General features: G+C 44.2%; 1 protein-coding gene across 1 annotated transcript; it reads left to right on the top strand.

Annotated features, from left to right (window-relative positions):
- Positions 1 to 490: 490 nt before the first annotated feature.
- On the top strand, positions 491 to 19,951 carry LOC125261567 (nuclear factor 7, ovary-like). The gene is made up of 6 exons (XM_048180117.1): positions 491 to 889; positions 1,149 to 1,235; positions 1,929 to 2,159; positions 2,237 to 2,259; positions 2,341 to 2,459; positions 19,429 to 19,951. The coding sequence occupies exons 1-6, from the start codon at positions 491 to 493 to the stop codon at positions 19,917 to 19,919; spliced, it is 1,350 nt and encodes a 449-aa protein (XP_048036074.1). The 3' UTR covers positions 19,920 to 19,951.
- Positions 19,952 to 21,251: the final 1,300 nt, after the last annotated feature.

The raw sequence follows: 21,251 nt of genomic DNA, 5'->3' as shown, positions 1-21,251 counted from the left end.
TTGCTGTGTGGAAAAGAACGATATCTGTACAAAGACTATATTAAGCTGTCAAGCTCTGTTTAAAAGGTTTACAAAGACAACATTCATTTATTTTATATAGCCTATTTATGTTTTTTGTATTCTTTGTTTTTACTTTATTTTTGTCTATGTAGTTCTCTAGGCATCTTGAGTCGGATGGTTATCCTTATGGTGTACCAGTAAAAAAAATCACCAGTCATCAGAGGATCCTAATGTGCTTGTGAAATTACTGGAAAAACTCCACCCTCTTTCATAACTTTCTAGGGAGAGTCTAACTCATTATCATTCCTGTTTGTCAAGCTGACTCTCGTATCTCGACAAAAGCAAACACAAATCAACAATTGGTGGAAAATGAACAAAAAAGCTTTCAATAAGGACAGTATACCTTTGTGATTCTTGTGGTTATTTATTTTTGTGACATTATTCAGAAAGTGAAAGTAAAGTTTAGATTATTGGATCTCAAATATTGAAAATGGCTTCATTAAATGTATCTGCTGAAGAACTTTCTTGCCCCAAATGTCATGAAATCTTCAAGGATCCTGTTCTTCTGTCATGTAGTCATAGTGTCTGTAAAGAGTGTCTTCAACAGTACTGGAGAACCAAGAAAGCTCAGGAGTGTCCTGTCTGTAAGAAGAGATCCTCAAAAGAGTTTCCTCCTTCTAATCTTGCATTAAAAAACTTGTGTGAGTCATTCCTGAAGGAGAGAAATGAGAGAAGTTCATCAGGATCTGAGGAGATCTGCAGTTTGCACAGTGAGAAACTCAAACTCTTCTGTCTGAACGACAAACAGCTTGTGTGTGTAGAATGCTATACTTCAAAACACGCCAAACACACAGTCAAACCCATCAGTGAAGTGGTTTCATCATATAAGGTAAGACAGTATAATTGGTTTTTATGGGTTTTGTGTTTGTGTGTCTTTTATCTTTGCATATAAACTGTATCTCGTCTATGTGTTACAGGATACACAAATATTGGCAAAAAAACAATTAACCCTGCTACAGATACATTTCTCATGATTCACACTGAAGCAACAAAAATATAAAAATAGAAACTATTACCTTTATGTAAACAATGTCTAGATTCATACCATTTCGCTCATGTAAATGTATGATTTTCACTATAAATTCTAGGAGGAGCTCAATACGGCACTGAAGTCCTTACGAGAGAAACTTCAACACAATGAAAACATTAAAGGAAAGTTTGAGAAAACAGTCAAGGTGAGGAAACAGAATCCAGAGTCATTTTCATTACAGCTGTAGGATCACTATGTAAGGCTGGAAGATTATGCTGCTATTTTGAACCAATATTCATGACAAAAAAGCAGTTGAAGGATGACATGCATAATTCAGTTGTTTATCTGACTCCAATATAATTAATCTTTAACCTCTTATTCTTTAAAGGTAAAAGTCTTTCTTAGAACTGATAAGGAAATGTAGGATTTAACCTGAATGTTTAGATAATGAAAGTTTCAATCAATTTACTGTAGCTTTCAACAGTATCAGTTACAAAAGGAAAGATTCTCAAAACCTTTAAAGCAGACAAAGTTATTTATTAAGTTACATGTTTAAATATACAGACATTAGAAAGGAACAACATACTGTATAGAAAACTTAGTTGTAATGAAGCATTAGCATACTGTGATGATGAAGGCCACTGTGCCACGTTTAATTCACATGTATACCTTTAAAGGGATTTCTGAAGTACTAGGGCAGTGAAGAGTTATCATATACAGTTATGATCTGACATATTTAATATAATGGATTTCAGTTGATTATTTCTGTAAATGATGAGCAGCGATCTGCTTCTGGATCCGTTATATGTCGGTGTCCGAGTTTATCTCTGATATGAATGATGTGAAGTGTTGATGTGTGTCGATTGAGATGATTGAAGTGAATGTGATCTGATTTCAGTCTCAAGCTGAGCACACAGAGCGTCAGATTAAACAGCAGTTTGAGAAGCTTCATCAGTTTCTCAGAGATGAAGAAGAAGCTACAATCACTGCACTGAGGGAGGAAGAGGAGCAGAAGAAGCAGATGATGAAGGAGAAGCTGGAGGAGATGAACAGACACATCTCAGCTCTTTCACACACAATCAAAGACATGGAGGAGATGATGAAAGCCAGTGACGTCTGCTTTCTGAAGGTCTGATTTCAGATCATTGGTTGATCATTGGTTGATTGATTGAGTTCTTGATGATAAATGGTGTGTTTGTTCTGCAGGAGTTTCCAGTCTCAAAGGAAAGGTGAGTGATCCGCTCATGTCTCTGGTCTCTCTGGTTCTGATCCAAAGCCACTGCAGTTCTGACTCCTGAATGTTCTTCCAGAGTCCAGAGCTCACAGCCGGATCCACAGATGGCTTCTGGAGCTTTGATTCATGTGCCACGTTACTTGGGCAACCTGCCGTTCAGAGTCTGGAAGAAGATGCAGGACATCGTCCAAAACAGTGAGTCTGACTGCAGAAGATCTGAGCTCTAACACATACACTGGAAATGATGCATGCAGGGGAAATATTTACAGATTTCAGCATTATGTGTCAATAACCAGATGACCTACTGTAGAAAAATGAGCAGGTTACATTTAGAAATAATGAATCCCAGAATTGACTTTCCATTTTCAGTCTAATGAAACACACACACAAGTTATTTCAGCAGTTTTAAGACTGTTTTTTTTCCCTACATTTTCTGCATTCAAACATTTCTACACAAAAAAGTTTTAATTTTCCATGTGATGACTGCTGTTATATATTGAATTAGGTTTTATTTTTGTATTTTAGTTTTTTTTATTACTTTATTTATTTTTAGCTTCAAATTTAATATGTAGAATTATAAAATTTTATTTAAGTTTTAGTCATTTTAATACTTCCATTTATTTAAATTAGTTGAACTTCTAATTTGCATTTAATTTTAATTGTTGTAAATTATTTTTTTTTATTATTGCTTTATTTTAATTAATGAAAATAATTATAATAGTTGTAGTTTTTGTTAACAATATCAGCAAGATTATTATTGTTATTATATCATTGCATTATCGTGGAATAATACCTACTGTTTATTTATCTTTAATAAGTAGGCAGCATTCAGTATATCGCTTTGTAATTCATACAAGATTTTTTATTTACTTTGTCCCTTCCTGAATTAACCTTTTCATCTGCTGAAGCTCAAACATAGTCTCAGTACTATTCATCCCACTTTAACTCTAATTTTAATGAGATATTTAATGATCTGGGCCCGTATGTATAAAGCCGCTCAGAGTAAAATTTTAGTCTTAAGTGTGTCTTAATCTTATTCTTAGACTTAAGAATATGTGTGATTCATAAAGGTTCATAAGTGTCAAGACTAGGTCTTAGCTCCTAAATTATTTAAGAGAGCTGGAGAGGTGTCTTAACCTAGTTAAGAGTAACAAGATGACAGAGGTGTAAAAAGTACTCAAACATGTTACTCAAGTGAAAGTACAAGTACTGAGTGAAAATTTTACTCAATTAAAAGTAAAAGTATCTGGCCAGAATCATACTTGAGTAAAAGTAAAAAAGTACTACATTAAAATTGTACTTGAGTATTAAAAAAGTAAAAGTAACAGCAAGAATGAAAACTAGAGATTCTTGTTTAAGCTTTTAATCTCTAAAAACATGAAGTGAATGAACCACATACAAAGTTTTATCCTCCTTTAGAACTGTTTGTGTTTAATTGTATTTAATTATCAAACTATAAGACTACTACCTAATGCCAGTATGCAACATGCTACTCAAAGTTGCAAAACCTCGGATTTAACTTAAGCAGAAGCTGATTGTCAAAATTGTGAGTGTCAAGCCTAGCTCTTTTGGGGCTAAAAATCAATCCTGCAGTGCCTGAAACACTGCTGTCTGAAACACAAGCCAGATATCCATCCAACTCTTTTCTGGCTTCATGTGTTTGTCTGTTTCAAAGAAGCGAAAAAATCTTCATCATCAGATGAACTGTTGGCCACGGGTGCTCTTGATTCTGTGGCTGATTTTTGACTTCCTCCATTTTCTTCCACTGACTGCAGGGCCGTGCACAGACCTTTTGAGGGGCATGTGCCGAAACTAAAAAAGGGCATATATGTGTGTGTGTATATATATATATATATATATATATATATATATATATATGTATGAGTATATATGTATGTATGTGTATATATATATATATATATATATATATATATATATATATATATACACACACACTGTCACAGACACGTCAGGTTCCACCTCACTTCCAGTACCCACGCACTCAATCACCAGCATACTAATCACCGCCACCTGCATCATCAGCACCATCATCACCAGCCACTATAAAGCCACCACACTCACACACACTCACTGTCCGGTCTCGTTTGCACTACAGCACTGTGTATGCTTACCTCAAGGACTCCCAACGACATACTTACCTGCTCCAGCGATCTCCTTCATCTCCTTCGTCTCCTGTTCTCCTCGTGTGCCTACCTGCCTGTGTGTGTGAGTGTCTCCGCCGTCTCCCTCCAGTGCAACTCTTCTCCAGCATCTACAAGTTTAAACAAGGACAGTATTACATTCCATCCATCTCTCAAGTACCTGACTTATCTGCCATTATCACCCAGTGCTCAGCTTATTGTGAAATAAAACTCACCTGGATTTGCTTTTACCTCTGTCCTCCGTGTCTCTGTACGTAACAGAAGACCGGACCACAACAACTTCAACAGCATGAGCACCAACGATCCATTTCCAAGGAGCTCGTGGACGCGCTGCGCCGAGCACTCACACCACAGCCATCATCATCCGTCATCCGTCAACGCGGCTGTCTCCGCACCCACCATCACCGCTTCCTTCACCCAGCATTCACCGCCAGTCTCCATGGCCAAACCGGCGCCCTACAGTGGATCGGCGGAGGAATGCAGCGGATTCCTTCTCCAATGCGAACTGGTCCTGGAGATGCAGCCGCACCTCTACACTACCGACACAGGCTAAAATAGCATTTATCATTTCGCAACTGCAAGGTAAGGCCCTGCAATGGGCAGACTTCCCTGTGGACACCAGAAAGGGCCCTGTTGTCAAGTCCTTACACGGCGTTCGTCTCTCCACTTCCGTGGAGGTCTTCGGGAAACCTCTTGGCTGGACTTCTTCGACTGGTGAGAAACTCTATAATCTGAAAGCAAAGAAATCTATCTGTTAACGAATATGCCTTGCAGTTTCGAACGCTAGCCGGCCACCAGCGGATGGAATGAACAAGCCCTCATCACTACGTTTCCGTCAGGGGCTTGGAACCCAACCGTGCGGCTGCATCTCGCTGCATACGAGGACTCGATGGGACTTAGAACGCTTCATCCAACTCGCCATCCGCGTGGGGTTCTCGTATGCAGTCGTGTCTTCAAGAGCACCAGGGCCAGTCATCCACCACCAACCTCCTCCGTCGGTCCGAGCCCGTCAGCTCCTCCAGAACCAGCCACCGAACCCATGCAAATAGATCATTCACGTCTCACACCGAATGAAAGACAAAGAAGGCTGACCCTGAAACCTCTGTGTCTTATACTGTGGATCTCCGGGGCATGTAATCTCTCCACATGCCCAACTACGTCCTCCTCGACCCGTGGTGAGTGCAATATTTCCCCTCCATTCAGAAAATGAAACCACTCACTACTAACTTGTAATTCCTTACTGCTGCTAACATGCCTCTATTCCAGTGGTGGCGCTCCTCGACTTCAGGGTCAGCAGGAAACTTTCATCTCAGGCAACCCTCTGTCGACAACTCAAGCCTCAAGATCTCTCCCGTCTCCGACTAGCTATCAAATCCACTCCATCACGGGCAAACCCCTGAAGCCGTAAGACACATCCGTCACTTGCGTGGGTCCTCTTCAACTCTGTGTCGGCATCCTGCATACTGGAGACACATCCATCTGCTGGTTCTGGAGGAATCCACCGCTGACGTGGTTCTAGGGCGCCCATGGCTGGAACAACACAACCCCAACCATCTCCTTGGCGCACGGGCGAAGTCCTGAAGTGGGGCGATCCACTGCTTCCCAGACTGCTTTCCCAACGCTTCCTGTTCCGAAATCTCCACTCTCCAAGCCTCTTCTCGCCATCAACGCCACGTCCATCGAGAAGCCCTGTAGAGAAGCGCTCTGTGGATGTTCCCCCAGACTACGCCCCCTTCAGTGACGTCTTCTGCCCGCAACGCGCCTCCAAGCTTCCTCCACACCGGCCATGGGACTGTGCCATCGATCTGCTACCGGGTGAGCCAGTGCCCAGGGGACGCATCTACCCCCTGTCCATACCGGAGGAGAAGGCCATGGAGGAATACATCAAGGAGGCACTCGAACAAGGTTACATCCGCCCGTCTACTTCCCCTGCTGCTTCAAGCTTCTTCTTTGTGGCTAAGAAGGACGGAGGCTTGAGGCCCTGCATCGATTACCGTGCCCTCAACAAGATCACCATCAAAGTTCCGCTATCCCACTTCCCCTCGTCCCAGCGGCCCTGGAACATCTCCGCGGTGCCACTGTGTTCACTAAGTTGGACCTCCGCAGCGCGTACAACCTCATCCGGATACGTGAGGGGGACGAGTGGAAGACCGCCTTTGTCACGCCCACCGGACACTACGAATACCTCGTCATGCCGTATGGCCTGGTCAACGCCCCCTCCGTATTCCAGGATTTCATACCACGAGGTGCTCCGGGAGTTTCTCCACAAGTTCCGTTCTGGTATTATATAGATGACATCCTCATCTACTCCCGGAGCTTGGCCGAACATCGCCACCACGTTGCGGAGGTCCTCCAACGCTTACGGCAATTCCATCTCTTCCTCAAAGGCTGGAAAAATGCTCCTTTCCATCCAGCCCTCCGTCCAGTTTCCTGGGGTACGTGAATTGATCACAGTGGCATCCGGATGGACGAGGGGAAGGTCTCCGCCATACCAGTCCTGGCCCACTTCCTACTAACTAATCAAAGAACTCCAACGCTTCCTAGGCTTTCTCCAATTTCTATCCGCCGATTTATCAAGAATTACAGCACCATCGTCAGTCCACTCACCAACCTACTCCGTCACCAGCCCAAGTCTCTGTCCTGGTCCCCAACAAGCCACCAACGCCTTTGAGAACCCTGAAAAGAGCCTTCACCAACCGCTCCCCTCCTCGTCCACCCTAACCCGGATCTCCCGTTCGTCGTGGAAGTGGACGCCTCCACCACCGGAGTGGGAGCGGTCCTATTCACAGCAGCAGGGGACACCAAGTAGACTCCATCCATGCGCCTTCTTCTCCCGCAAGCTCAACCCGGCGGAGGTCAACTACGACATCGGTGACCGCGAACTCCTGGCCGTCAAGCTTGCCCTTGAGGAGTGGAGGCATTGGTTGGAGGGAGGCTACTCATCCCGTTTCAAGTTCTCACTGGATCACAAGAAACCTCGAATATCTGAAGGCCGCTAAGAAGACTCAACCCTCGCCAAGCTCGCTGGGCCATGTTCTTCTCTAAGATTCAACTTCTCCAATCTCCTTACCGCCCTGGTTCTAAGAATACTAAAGCTGACGCTCTGTCTCGCCTCTACTGCTCCTGAGGAGAAAGTCCTGAAGAGCCTGATAACTAATTCTGCCGGAGTCCATATTCGTGAAACCCTATCCAGTGGTCTGAAGGAAACCATTCCCTCCTCCAATGCCTCCACACGCACTCCGCCGGGTTGCCCCCAAGGCTTGCAATACATCACACGGGCACGTCGCACTCCACTCCTGCACAGCATACCCACTCTTCACTTGGCACTGGTCCACCCGGGGGTCAATGAGACCCTCTCGTTGCTCAAACAACGCTTCTGGTGGCCCAACATGGCCAACGACGTCAGGAGGTACGTGCAGGGCTGCAGGGAGTGCGCCATCTCCAAGAGCCCACGCCATCTTCCCACCGGCAAGCTTCTTCCTCTGCCCGTTCCTGAGAGACCCTGGTCACACCTGGGAGTGGACTTCGTCACCGATCCTCCCTGAGTCTGACGGTCACACATGCATCCTGGTGGTGGTAGGACCGCTTCTCAAAGTCCTGCCGTCTTGATACCCCTGGAGGGTCTACCTACCGCCATGGCCACTGCAGAACTTGATGTTTAATCCATGTTTTTCGCTATTATGGAATTACCTGAAGACATCGTCTCCGACAGAGGACCCCAGTTCGTCTCCCACGTCTTGGAAAGCCTTCTTCTCCCTCCTGGGTGTGACCGTCAGCCTGTCATCTGGATACCATCCCTCAGTCGAACGGGCAGACGGAACGGAAGATCCAGGAGATAGGCCGCTTCCTGCGTACCTTCTGTCACGGCCACCAGAACTCCTGGAACCAGTACCTGGGTTGGGCCGAGTACGCACAGAACTCTCCTCCGCCAAGCCACAACTGGAACTAACACCCTTCCAGTGCGTACTCGGCTACCAACCCCCGACTGTTCCCCTGGGATGGGGAACCCTCCAACGTTCCCTGCAGTCGACTACTGGTTCCGGGAGAGCGAGAGGGTGTTGGGACTCAGCTCACCACCAGCTGCAGAGAGGCCCTGCGCAGACGCAAGATGGCAGCCGACCTTCGGCGCTCCGACGGCTCCTGTCTACCAGCCGGGGCAGAAGGTCTGGCTGTCCACCAGGGACATCAGGATGCGTCTGCCCTGCAAGAAGCTGAGTCCCCGCTTCATTGGCCCGTTCACCATCCTTCGGCAGATCAACCCCGTCACCTATCCGTCTCCAACTCCCGGCCACAGTACAGTAGAATTCCATCCCCACATTTCACGTGTCCCTACTGAAACCTCACCACCCTTCTGTTGTTCCCTCCACAGAACCTGACGTGGCAGCCGCCGAGCCCCCCCTTCCACTTCATCCTAGGAAGGACGGCACAGCCTTACGTGGTCCACGAGATCCTGGATTCCCGGCGCCGTGGTGGTAAACTCGAGTATCCTCGTGGACTGGGAAGGACTATGGTCCCCGAAGGAACGCTCATGGGTTCCCCAAGGAATGATATCCTTGATCCTCTTCTGTTACAGAACCTTCCACACCAACCATCCCAGACAGACCTGCCCCGCGACCCAGAGGGAAGACCACCACGACGTCGGGGTCCGCGGCCCTCAGGAGCGGGCCGTGGGAGGGGGGGTACTGTCACAGACACGTCCAGGCTTCCACCTCACTTCACAGTACCCACGCACTCAATCACCAGCGTACTAATCACCGCCACCTGCATCATCATTCACTCATGCAATCACCAGCCACTACAAAGCCACCACACTCACACACACTCACTGTCCGGTCTCGTTTGCACTACTTCACTGTATATGCTTACCTTAAGGACTCCCATCGACATACTTACCTGCTCCAGCGATCTCCTTCATCTCCTTCGTCTCCTGGTTCTCCTTCGTGTGCCTTACCCTGCCTGTGTGTGTGAGTGTCTCCAACCGTCTCCCTCCATCTCAACTCTACTCCTGCATCCACAAGTTTACCATACAAGGACAGTATTACATTCCATTCCATCTCTCAAGAACCTGATAACAGCCATTATCACTCCAGTGCTCCAGCATTATTGTTCAAATAAAACTCACCTGGATTGCTTTTATCCTCTGTCCTCCGTGTCTATATCATAACGTAACAGTATTAGTATTAGACTTATAAACACTGAATTAATACCGACATATGAAATTGAAATTATGACATGCATCAGAAAAATTGGGAATGTTGGACAATAAATATATGAATATAACAGCTTGATTTTGCAGTGTTGTCTAATGTCCATTGAAGCAAAAGTGTCCAAAAGTGGGAATTATGCGATAATGGACACAGCAGATCATAAGATCATTACACAGGGTTTGTAGCGTGATCCATTAAAACGTACAATATAACAGCTTATTTCAGTTCAGATCTAGATATTATTATTATTATTACTCCACTGGAATGTCCCTCTCAAATATATTGTTCACTGCAAACATGATGATCTTAAATTAATTAATTATTAATTTACTATTAATAAATGTGTAAAGTTTCATAAAATGAAAATGCTCAATAAAGTAGGCTAACTACGTTACCTCAGATGGATGAATGGTTGGATTCCACAACTGGTAAAATAAAACGTATATAAGACAATACAACATTTACTGTAGGAGCCATACAATTTACTGGTGACTTAATTTAACCCTTTCGAGCGTGAGTTTAAAATATTCTAACTGTCACCCCAGAGTGAGTTTTTTTAAGGCGACCGTTATTTTAGAACGTTTGCCTTTAATGTTTCCATAGTGACGCGTCATGCGTGTCACGAGCACTGAACGCAGCCACAATAACACTGTATGACAGATGGATCGCTATTATTTTGTTTTTCCTTGTTTATTTAAAATATTCACAAACTTGCTTACCATGTTATCAACTATCTGATATTCCGATCCTCAAATATGTGTGAGTGAGTGCATTTTGTCGTTTAAAAACCTTTATAAATGATCTTTATCTTGATCTATAACGCGAGATGGGCGCCGCCATCTTAGTTTGCGCTGCAGTTCACAGAGTCCTGTCAGTCGGATTTACAGCAGGTGAATTCATCAGTTTCTCCCGAAATATATGCAAGTAAGTGGCTGGTGAACTGGAAGAATAATAGAGTAAACTTTGTAGTTACTTATGTGTGTCTGATATGAATAAATGTCGGCAAATTGTATTTGAATGGATTGTTATTGCTCCTTCCACTTATGTCTGACATCAGTGTGTCTTTTATAAACTCTAAATATATTGTTTTAATAGTGCTTATGCGTATTGAAACCTTAAAAGAAATGTTATGTGGCTGAAAACACTGCATAGTTGTGATATATGACAAGAGCTGCGCGCGTCCTTCTCGCAGCCAGAGCGCGAAAACACAGTTTGAACCTGGCAGTTATGTGACGTCGCTGAACGTTCGAAATCCCATATGTGGGACCGTACGCCCAGGGGCACAGAAATAAAAATCCCATATGTGGGACCGTACCGCTCAAAGGGTTAAAAAAACTGTTCTATTGCGCTTCTGATTTGGCAGTGAAATTCACCGATTTGGGGTGCATAAGATGTGAAGGATTCAATGGTCCAGTTAGTATTTTCACCCCATAATGGTGGCCGTGCTACCGGAGCGCCATCTAGTGACTGTTGCCTAAAAAGTATCAGTGTCGCCTCTTGGGTTCTAAGCTCTTTGTTGACCTGGAAATTACAGTGGGTACGGAAAGTATTCAGACCCCCTTAAATGTTTCACTCTTTGTTATATTGCAGCCATTTGCTAAAATCATTTAAGTTCATTTTTTTTCCTCATTAATGTACACACAGCACCCCATATTGACAGAAAAACACAGAATTGTTGACATTTTTGCAGATTTATTAAAAAAGAAAAACTGAAATATCACATGGTCCTAAGTTTTCAGACCCTTTGCTCAGTATTTAGTAGAAGCACCCTTTTGATCTAATACAGCCATGAGTCTTTTGGGAAAGATGCAACAAGTTTTCCACACCTGGATTTGGGGATCCTCTGCCATTCCTCCTTGCAGATCCTCTCCAGTTCTGTCAGGTTGGATGGTAAACGTTGGTGGACAGCCATTTTTAGGTCTCTCCAGAGATGCTCAACTGTATGGGAAGCCAAACACACCAAAAGTGGTACGAGGCAGCGGGGTGTTACAAAGCTCGCGCCGCGCTGACATGTCATCTGCGCGGATCAATGGACCGAGCCGCGCGACCGACTCGTCAGCGCAGCGCGGACGTGTTTTCTAGCGCCACCCAATGGGCAGCGCGGCGCGAGCTAATCTCATCCAATAGTATCCAGCTGCAGACCCTCAGCACCACAGTTTCAGAACCGCAGTTTCATGATGTCTACAGTATTTAACAACAATACTTTTAAATAAAGTCATTTTTCTGTTCATATAGGCCTAACATGCATAAGATAGCATGATGTAGAGCAAAATTTTAAAACAGCCTATATGCTTAATGTCAATGAATGGATACAAACACAGTCGTGTATAGGCTACTGCGAGAATAGGCTACAACTACGCCGTTTTTATTTTAAATTATTTTCTCCACGTTTTAAATAGGCTAATACAATGACACAGAGTTTGAGAAGATTTATTTATTTATTTTTTTATTAATTCAAACATATATTAATACATGTGTAACATTTGACTGTATATTTGATCGTATTATTTCCTTCATGTTCAAATTGTTACACATAATACTACATTATGTAACGTAGGCTATTTAATGTCAAATAAAAATAACCATTTAAAAAAAAAGCCTTGAACAAGTAAAACGTGTGATGAAAACAAATAGGATATAAAACATTTCTAAAATAATAGGATTAAAACATATTTAAACTGCTCATAATAAAATAAAAACAAGCAAAAAACAAATAATCATCTTAAAACACTTAAAGATTATAAGCCCATATCATGGCATTTCTGCAGAAAACCCTGTCTTTTCATCCCTGAAAACAAAATGAATAAGTTTTATTAATATTTATTTAATATTAACACGATACATATCTTTGACAAATGCAAAAAAAATCTTTAATGATAAAATGTAAATGATTCAATAGCCTACCAGACACTTAGTAATACAAATACTTAGTAATATAAATATATAAATATAAATTCGTTCACCACATCATGACAGAAATATCATACACTCACCATATACACCTTCTGATGTCTCATTGGCTTAAATGCATGTTTCACTTGTTCAAGGATTTGGAATGATTAAATACATGTAGGCTTATATTTTGACATTAAATGCCCTTAAATGCCTCTGTGTCTTTATACTATTTGTCAGAAGTTCACAACATGAGCATAAGGAAATAATATCACATACAGTCAAGGGAGACATTTTACTATATGGTTACACATTTATTAATATATTTTCAAAATTATATGGTTAAAAGTATTTGTTCACAGTTTATACAAATTAGTTCATGCCTTAACAAAACATAGTTTGCATTATCGATTAACTTGGTAATTAAAACTCCTCTTTGTACATCATGCTATCTTATGCATATTAGGCCTATATGAACAGAAAAATGACTTTATTTAAAAGTATTGTTGTTAAATACTGTAGACATCATGAAACTGCGGTTCTGAAACTGTGGTGCTGCGGGTCTGCAGCTGGATACTATTGGATGAGATTAGCTTTGTAACACCCCGCTGCCTCGTACCACTTTTGGTGTGTTTGGCTTCCCATAGGGAGGAAAATGCACCGACAATGACTCTAAACACCTCATTCTCTCTAGCATTCGTCAGTGTGCAGTGGTTTACCTGAAAAACTCTCACTATCTGGCCACTGTTACACACGCAATGAGAGTGGATGTCTGTTTATCACAGCTGACGCGAAACAAAATGCTTAATGAAAAATAAGATTATAAACGAATGACAAGGAAGCACAAAAAATGAACATAACGTACACAAAATACAAACAAGAGTTTCTTGTTAATCGCCAGCAATTTTGCTTAAACTATAAAAATATGAGGAAAATATTTTTATTTTTATATTATTTAAATGTTCTTAAATATGACATTGACTACAACATAATCCGTTTTTAATATTTAATTGGTTCTCTTTTGTTTTTGCATGTGTAATTTCTTTGCATGACAGACTGGCCAAACATAATTTGAAATAATTTGAAATTTCATTTCATTATCACACATGAAACAATTGACTCCAAGCACAGCTAGTCGATGTGCTTACATCTTTTAACACATTTTTGAAAATATCTGAATTAAGGTTGAAGATGTCAGTTTACATATGGCTGGACATCACAATTGGCCTCTACTCTATGGCAGTTCATTGACTGGCAAAAGAAAGCCACTTTTATGTTGACTGTGGGCTTCCCTGCAGTTGTTGGAGCCGTTGATGAACTCATGACACATCATTGCTCTAACTGTAAATGAGGAGACATATATCAATAGAAAAAGATTCCACACCATCAATACTAATTTGTGATAATTTTGCTCAATGCAAAGCTATTGCTTTTAAATCAATTTAAATATTAAAACGTTTGTGTTTTTCTTTTTATTGTTTTTTATAATGACATTAAATGACTGGTGTTGTGCTGCTGTGACTTCACCCTTGCAGGCTCACTATTGGCTGATTCAGAGGTTAAGGGCGGCCATTTTGAGTTGACATCATTGTAGTCCTTAGTTCACAACAGGAATCTTTTTCTATTGATATATGTCTCCTCATTTACAGTTAAAGCAATTATGTGTCATGAGTTCATCAACGGCTCCAACAACTCCAGGGAAGCCCACAGTCAACATAAAAGTGGCTTTCTTTTGCCGCATGGTTTGATGGTCAGTCAGACAGTCAATGAACTGCCATAGAGTAGAGGCCAAATGTGATGTCCAGCCATATGAAAACTGACATCTTCAACCTTAATTCAAATATTTTTTTAAATGTGTTAAAAGATGTAAGCACATTGACTAGCTGTGCTTGGAGTCAATTGTTTCATGTGTGATAATTAAATTTCAAATTATTTCAAATTATGTTTGGCCAGGCTGTCACGCAAAGAAATTATGAGCACATGCAAAAACAAGAGAGAACCAATTAAATATTAAAAACTTATTATGTTGTAGTCAATTTCATATTTTAAAACATTTAATTAATATAAACATAACATTTTTTTTCCTCATATTTTGATGGTTTAAGCAAAATTGTAGGGCCATTTAAAAAAAAAAAAAACCTTTGCACATCAATTTTGGCCACTATGTTTGGCACAGTAAGTTTACAAAATATTAAAGAGCTCAAAAGAATATCACTGGAATGAAGGTTTATGACTGGGCAAGCTCTTTAGGACCCGCGTTTATATTGGAGAAGCTTTCCAGTGCTGGAGAGAGCTAAGAGGGAAGGCCTGAAAACAGACACTGATGCTGCTTTGATACCTTATCATGTAAGTTTTGATTGTATGTAAATGTATTAAAATACATTAAACATATTAATTATAGTTTAAGTAATATTTATTATATTTATTACATGTATTTAAAGTTATTCCATTTCTTATTAGGTCAGTTACAAAAAGAATTGACAATCAAGTTTATATCATTTTATCAACTCCATGTCATCATATAACTCCAATACATCATATCTTCATTGGAAAGCGTGTGTCTCCTCTTCTTTGCTGCCATCTTGTTACTTTTAACTAGGTTAAGACGCCTCTACCACTCTCCTAAATAATTTAGGAGCTAAGACCTAGTCTTGACACTTAGGCAACTTTATGAATCACACTCATTCTTGAATCTAAGAATAAGAGTAAAATTACATCATTCTTAGAATTTTGACACACTTTTGACGCCCAGGTAATCTTAACTTACTTACAGTCCCTTGCTCAAGGATAAATGCAGAGGAGATTTTCGATGGTGAGCCGAGATTGTGGAATAGCTTGCCTGTCCACCTTAGAGCAGCTCCTTCCTTATCAGTTTTTAAATCTCTTCTTAAAACACTTTTTTTAATTTTTATTTAGCCTTTAATACTTATTAATTATTGCTATTGCTATTTATGTTTATATTTTGTTTTCATTTACTTTACTCGTGTACAGCACTTTGGTCAGTCCTGTGGCTGTTTAAAAGGTGCTGTAAAAATAAATGAACTTAAAGTTATACAAGAGAAACACTGAGGAAAATTATATGGATATAAACATTATTTCTTTGGCATGTTTATTGTAACGCTGTGGGAAGCAGCTTAAGTTCTCACTATAATTTAATATAAATGACAGCGTAAATCTGTCACGGGTGCACAAGAACAAGATGTAAAAGATCCAAGTGCAGCATAAGTATTTATTTGGGGAGTCCAGAAACGTAAATCCAAGGCAGGCAAGAGGTCAAAATCCAGGTAATCAGTCCACAAAACAACAAGCCAGAGATATAAAACAGTGCACGTAACAAATACAACAAACCACAAACAAAGGCAGAAACAACAGAGACTAAATAGGCAGACACTAATGAACAAACACAAAACAGCTGAGTGCAATGATGAATGGTGATTAGTCCAGGGAGTGTGTATGGGAAATGTAGTCCATGAAATGGGTGAACAGAGAGTCCGGGATGGAGTGCCCTCTAGTGGCTGAAAGGGCACTCTCACAGGTGATCATGACATTACCCCCCCTCAAAGGAGCGGCTACCAGACGCTCCACCAGGCAAAACACAAACACACAAAAAACTCAGGAGGGAGGTGGACAGGAGGAGGATCAGGGGGAGGGATGGTGGGCCAGATCCAGGGTGCCCAACTGATAGCCAGGGCGGTGCTGGAGGAACTGACCAGGCTGGTTCCAGCGGGTCTGGAATCCTGGCTGATTGCCAGGGTGGTGCCGGAGGAACTGACCAGGCTGGTTCCAACGGTTCAGACGGCCTGGGCAGTGGCGGCAGGGCAGAAAGCCTGGGCGGCGGCGGCGGCAGGGCAGAAGGCTTGGATGATGGCGGCAGGACAGAAGATCTGGGCGGTGGCGACAGGGCTGGCCAAGGGTGCTTCGTGGCCGTATCAGGGAGAACGAGCAGCTCGGTGACGGCCTCCGTGGCCGTATCAGGGAGAGCGGATAGCTCGGTGATGGCCTCCGTGGCCGTATCAGGGAGAGCGGAGGACTCAGGGACGGCAGCGGGCTCAGACTGGAACTGCTCTGGGACGGCAGCGTGCTCCGGCTGGGGCTGCTCTGGGACGGCAGCGTGCTCCGGCTGGGGCTGCTCTGGGACGGCAGCGTGCTCCGGCTGGGGCTGCTCTGGGACGGCAGCGGGCTCAGACTGGAACTGCTCTGGGACGGCAGCGGGCTCCGGCTGGGGCTGCTCTGGGACGGCAGCGTGCTCCGGCTGGGGCTGCTCTGGACGGCAGCGTGCTCCGGCTGGGGCTGCTCTGGGACGGCAGCGTGCTCCGGCTGGGGCTGCTCTGGGACGGCAGCGTGCTCCGGCTGGGGCTGCTCTGGGACGGCAGCGTGCTCCGGCTGGGGCTGCTCTGGGACGGCAGCGTGCTCCGGCTGGGGCTGCTCTGGGACGGCAGCGTGCTCCGGCTGGGGCTGCTCTGGGACGGCAGCGTGCTCCGGCTGGGGCTGCTCTGGGACGGCAGCGTGCTCCGGCTGGGGCTGCTCTGGGACGGCAGCGTGCTCCGGCTGGGGCTGCTCTGGACGGCAGCGTGCTCCGGCTGGGGCTGCTCTGGGACGGCAGCGTGCTCCGGCTGGGCTGCTCTGGGACGGCAGCGTGCTCCGGCTGGGGCTGCTCTGGGACGGCAGCGTGCTCCGGCTGGGGCTGCTCTGGGACGGCAGCGTGCTCCGGCTGGGGCTGCTCTGGGACGCAGCGTGCTCCGGCTGGGGCTGCTCTGGGACGGCAGCGTGCTCCGGCTGCTCTGGCGACGCCGGCAGGGCAAGGCGCTACGTTGGCGCCGGCAGGGCAAGGCGCTTCGTTGGCGCCGGCAGGGCAAGGCGCTTCGTTGGCGCCGGCAGGGCAAGGCGCTACGTTGGCGCCGGCAGGGCAAGGCGCTTCGTTGGCGCCGGCAGGGCAAGGCGCTTCGTTGGCGCTGGCAGGGCAAGGCGCTTCGTTGGCGCCGGCAGGGCAAGGCGCTTCGTTGGCGCCGGCAGGGCAAGGCGCTTCGGTGGCGCCGGCAGGGCAAGGCGCTTCGGTGGCGCCGGCAGGGCAAGGCGCTTCGTTGGCGCCGGCAGGGCAAGGCACTTGGAGAACCACAGACAACCTCTAGAGTGGTCTCCAGCCTTGTCGGACGGAGGAAGCCCTTTTCCTCCTTCTCCTCCGCTTATGAGGGTGAGGCGGTGGCTCACCCAACAAGGATTCACTGGCTGGAGCGGACTCACTGGCCGGAGCGGACTCACTGGCTGGAGCGGACTCACTGGCCGGAGCGGACTCACTGGCCGGAGCGGACTCACTGGCCGGAGCGGACTCACTGGCCGGAGCGGACTCACTGGCTGGAACGGGCTCTGTAGCGGGCTCACTGGCTGGAGCGGACTCACTGGTGGAGCGGGCTCTGTAGTGGACTCACTGGCTGGAGCGGGCTCTGTAGTGGACTCACTGGCTGGAGCGGGCTCTGTAGTGGACTCACTGGCTGGAGCGGGCTCTGTAGTGGACTCACTGGCTGGAGCGGACTCACTGGCTGGAGCGGACTCACTGGCTGGAGCGGACTCACTGGCTGGAGCGGACTCACTGGCTGGAGCGGACTCACTGGCTGGAGCGGACTCTGTAGTGGACTCACTGGCTGGAGCGGGCTCACTGGCTGGAGCGGGCTCTGTAGTGACTCACTGGCTGGAGGCTCACTGGCTGGAGCGGACTCACTGGCTGGAGCGGACTCACTGGCTGGAGCGGACTCACTGGCTGGAGCGGACTCTGTAGTGGACTCACTGGCTGGAGCGGGCTCACTGGCTGGAGCGGGCTCTGTAGTGGACTCACTGGCTGGAGCGGGCTCACTGGCTGGAGCTGACTCCAGGCCTTGAAGGATGGAAGAAGCCTTCTTCCTTCTCCTCCTCCTCCCTTTACCGGAGTGAAGCTGAGGCTCAGTGCCCACCTCCTCTGAAGACTCTGGAGTGGACTCACAGGCGGGAACGGACTCACTGACTGGTAGATTAGGTGAGGTTCTCCTACCCCGATCCTCGAGGTAGAAAACGAAACCCCAAAAATCCAGGGTCTGGAGCCCCTCCAACTCCCACTGAGACAGAGGGTTGTCGAGGCATCCATTAAAAATCCCTTTTAACGCCTCATCATTATACCGCAGTCCTCTTGAAAATGTCCAGAAAAATTGGGCAAAACACCCTACCTCACTCCCCTCCTGTCGCAGCGCCAATACTGCCCGAACCAGAGCCATCCGCTCTCCAATGGAGGCTGGGGAACTAATCCGAATACTCATGCTGCTGGATCCTTTGTGTGGTGGTTTGTTCTGTCACGGGTGCACAAGAACAAGATGTAAAAGATCCAAGTGCAGCATAAGTATTTATTTGGGGAGTCCAGAAACGTAAATCCAAGGCAGGCAAGAGGTCAAAATCCAGGTAATCAGTCCACAAAACAACAAGCCAGAGATATAAAACAGTGCACGTAACAAATACAACAAACCACAAACAAAGGCAGAAACAACAGAGACTAAATAGGCAGACACTAATGAACAAACACAAAACAGCTGAGTGCAATGATGAATGGTGATTAGTCCAGGGAGTGTGTATGGGAAATGTAGTCCATGAAATGGGTGAACAGAGAGTCCGGGATGGAGTGCCCTCTAGTGGCTGAAAGGGCACTCTCACAGGTGATCATGACAAAATCAAATTAGTAGCTTTTCAGTTTGTGGTCACTCACTGTTTCTGACTTTAACTTTCAGTATTGATAAATCTCACAGAGAGTGACTGACAGTGACCAGAGGAAAATGTCTAATGTGTTTGATCACAGGGTCATAATTCATAATAATCTGTGTTGGTTCACTCTTGATCATTATATGAACATCAGAATAAAAGCATCTGTTGATTGTGTCTCATCAGCTCCTGTCATTCTGGATCCAAACACGGCTCATCCACGTCTCATCCTGTCTGATGATCTGACCAGTGTGAGACGCAGCGAGATCAAACAACCTCTTCCTGATAATCCAGAGAGATTTGACGGTTATCAGTGTGTTTTGGGTTCAGAGGGGTTTAACTCAGGAACACACTGGTGGGATGTGGAGGTTAAAGAGAGTCGATGGTGGACTCTTGGAGTAACTAAAGCATCAAACCAGAGGAAGGGACGTGATTTCTATAACACTGATGATGTCTGGAATATGATGCACAATTGGACTGTAGGTTCTGGTTTTTCTGTTGAACAGAAGCTTGATCGTGTGAGAGTGTATCTGGACTATGATGGAGGAACGGTGTCATTCTCTGATCCTGTAACTAACACACATCTACACACATTCACAACCACCTTCACTGACACACTCTTTCCATTCTTCAGTTGTTATCCCTCTCTGAGGATCTTGCCGGTCAATAGTGAGTAAACGTTACTCCTGTAGGTCTGCTTCTTCCTGCTTTCATCTTTCATCATGTTTCTATAATCCGTATCATATGAGTAAGAGACTGTTGTTCTGAATATTAGATCCGAAAACAAGGACATTTATTAATCTTTAAAAAAAAAAAAAAAAATTAAAACACATAGTGAAGGGTTAAAATAAATTATGTTAATCATGTCTGACCAATGAGAAACAATAGGGCTTTTCACACTGTGTTTAACCCTGGGTTATCATCATTCTAAACACCACCTTTAACCCTGGGTAAAGGCACGTTTCACACATGTAATTTAGAAGCGGGGTTAGCACCGCTTTTGTGGGGTTAACCCTGCATTGTGGTGCCAAACTTGTACAGGTCGCGTGCTGCGTTCATCCAATCAATGACACTGACACCGCAAATATGCAAATAAGAATGTGAAGCCAGGGTATAGGAATGTACAATGTAATTATTAACCCTGGGTCAATTATGAGCAGTGTGAAACGTGAAGCAAGATAACCCAGGATTCCGGTTACTCGGGATTTAGAATGACCCAGGGATAACTATTTCAAGTGTGAAAAGCCCTAATGATGTGTCACAAATTCCCGCCCATTTTAGAGTGACTGATTATTTAATTGAAGTGTCTGTTTGGTAATTTTCATATAAAAATGATATAATATAATTTTTTCTATATCACTGAAATTGTTGACTCAACACATAACACAGATTTTGTTATAAACAAATAATTGTTTATTTCAGTTCTAGAGGTGAAATGATAATTTGTTGAAGTAAATGGATGTTAAAGGTTCTTGCTGATCCACAACAATATTGCATGAAATATAAATATTTAGTATAGAAATACTTGTTTCAACTGTTTATAAATCTGATTCTTAGATCAAATGATCATGTCTCTGGGACTCACTGAAATCTCTGACAATGTTTGAATCAGTTTCACAACAAATTTTCACAATTCCTTGTAAACTAACGATTACATGATTACAATGTGCGATTACATGAGTCATTAAATGTTTGTCATGATAATTAGGTTTTAAATCTTGGTAAAAAAGTCTGAATTGTGTTTATTCTTTTTATACAATAGTATATTAACTAAGATATCAGTCACTGTAAATATATCTATATTGCGTTTTTATTTTGTGAAGTGGCTAAAAAGTGGTCATGTTTAGGTAGAGGGGCTCAGAGATATCTATATAATATTAAAATATATTTGCATGAAAAATATTTTTAATTTAAACATCATATAAGGGATTCATATAGATTTTAATATCCTGTAATTGAAAGGTTTACCAGAACCTTTGCATATGGCAAATAAATGGTAAATTTACAAA

Source organism: Megalobrama amblycephala, unplaced genomic scaffold, assembly GCF_018812025.1.
Source record: "Megalobrama amblycephala isolate DHTTF-2021 unplaced genomic scaffold, ASM1881202v1 scaffold433, whole genome shotgun sequence".
NCBI lineage: Eukaryota > Metazoa > Chordata > Actinopteri > Cypriniformes > Xenocyprididae > Megalobrama > Megalobrama amblycephala.
The sequence above is the reverse complement of the archived record's forward strand: the minus strand, read 5'-3'. Positions and strand labels throughout refer to the sequence as shown.

Bases quoted from the DNA above. Each gene is read 5' to 3' on its own strand.
- LOC125261567 (XM_048180117.1), top strand. From the start codon at position 491: ATGGCTTCATTAAATGTATCTGCTGAAGAACTTTCTTGCCCCAAATGT. The intron at 890-1,148 runs GTAAGACAGTAT...TATAAATTCTAG, and splicing joins AAGTGGTTTCATCATATAAG to GAGGAGCTCAATACGGCACT. The intron at 1,236-1,928 runs GTGAGGAAACAG...ATCTGATTTCAG, and splicing joins AGTTTGAGAAAACAGTCAAG to TCTCAAGCTGAGCACACAGA.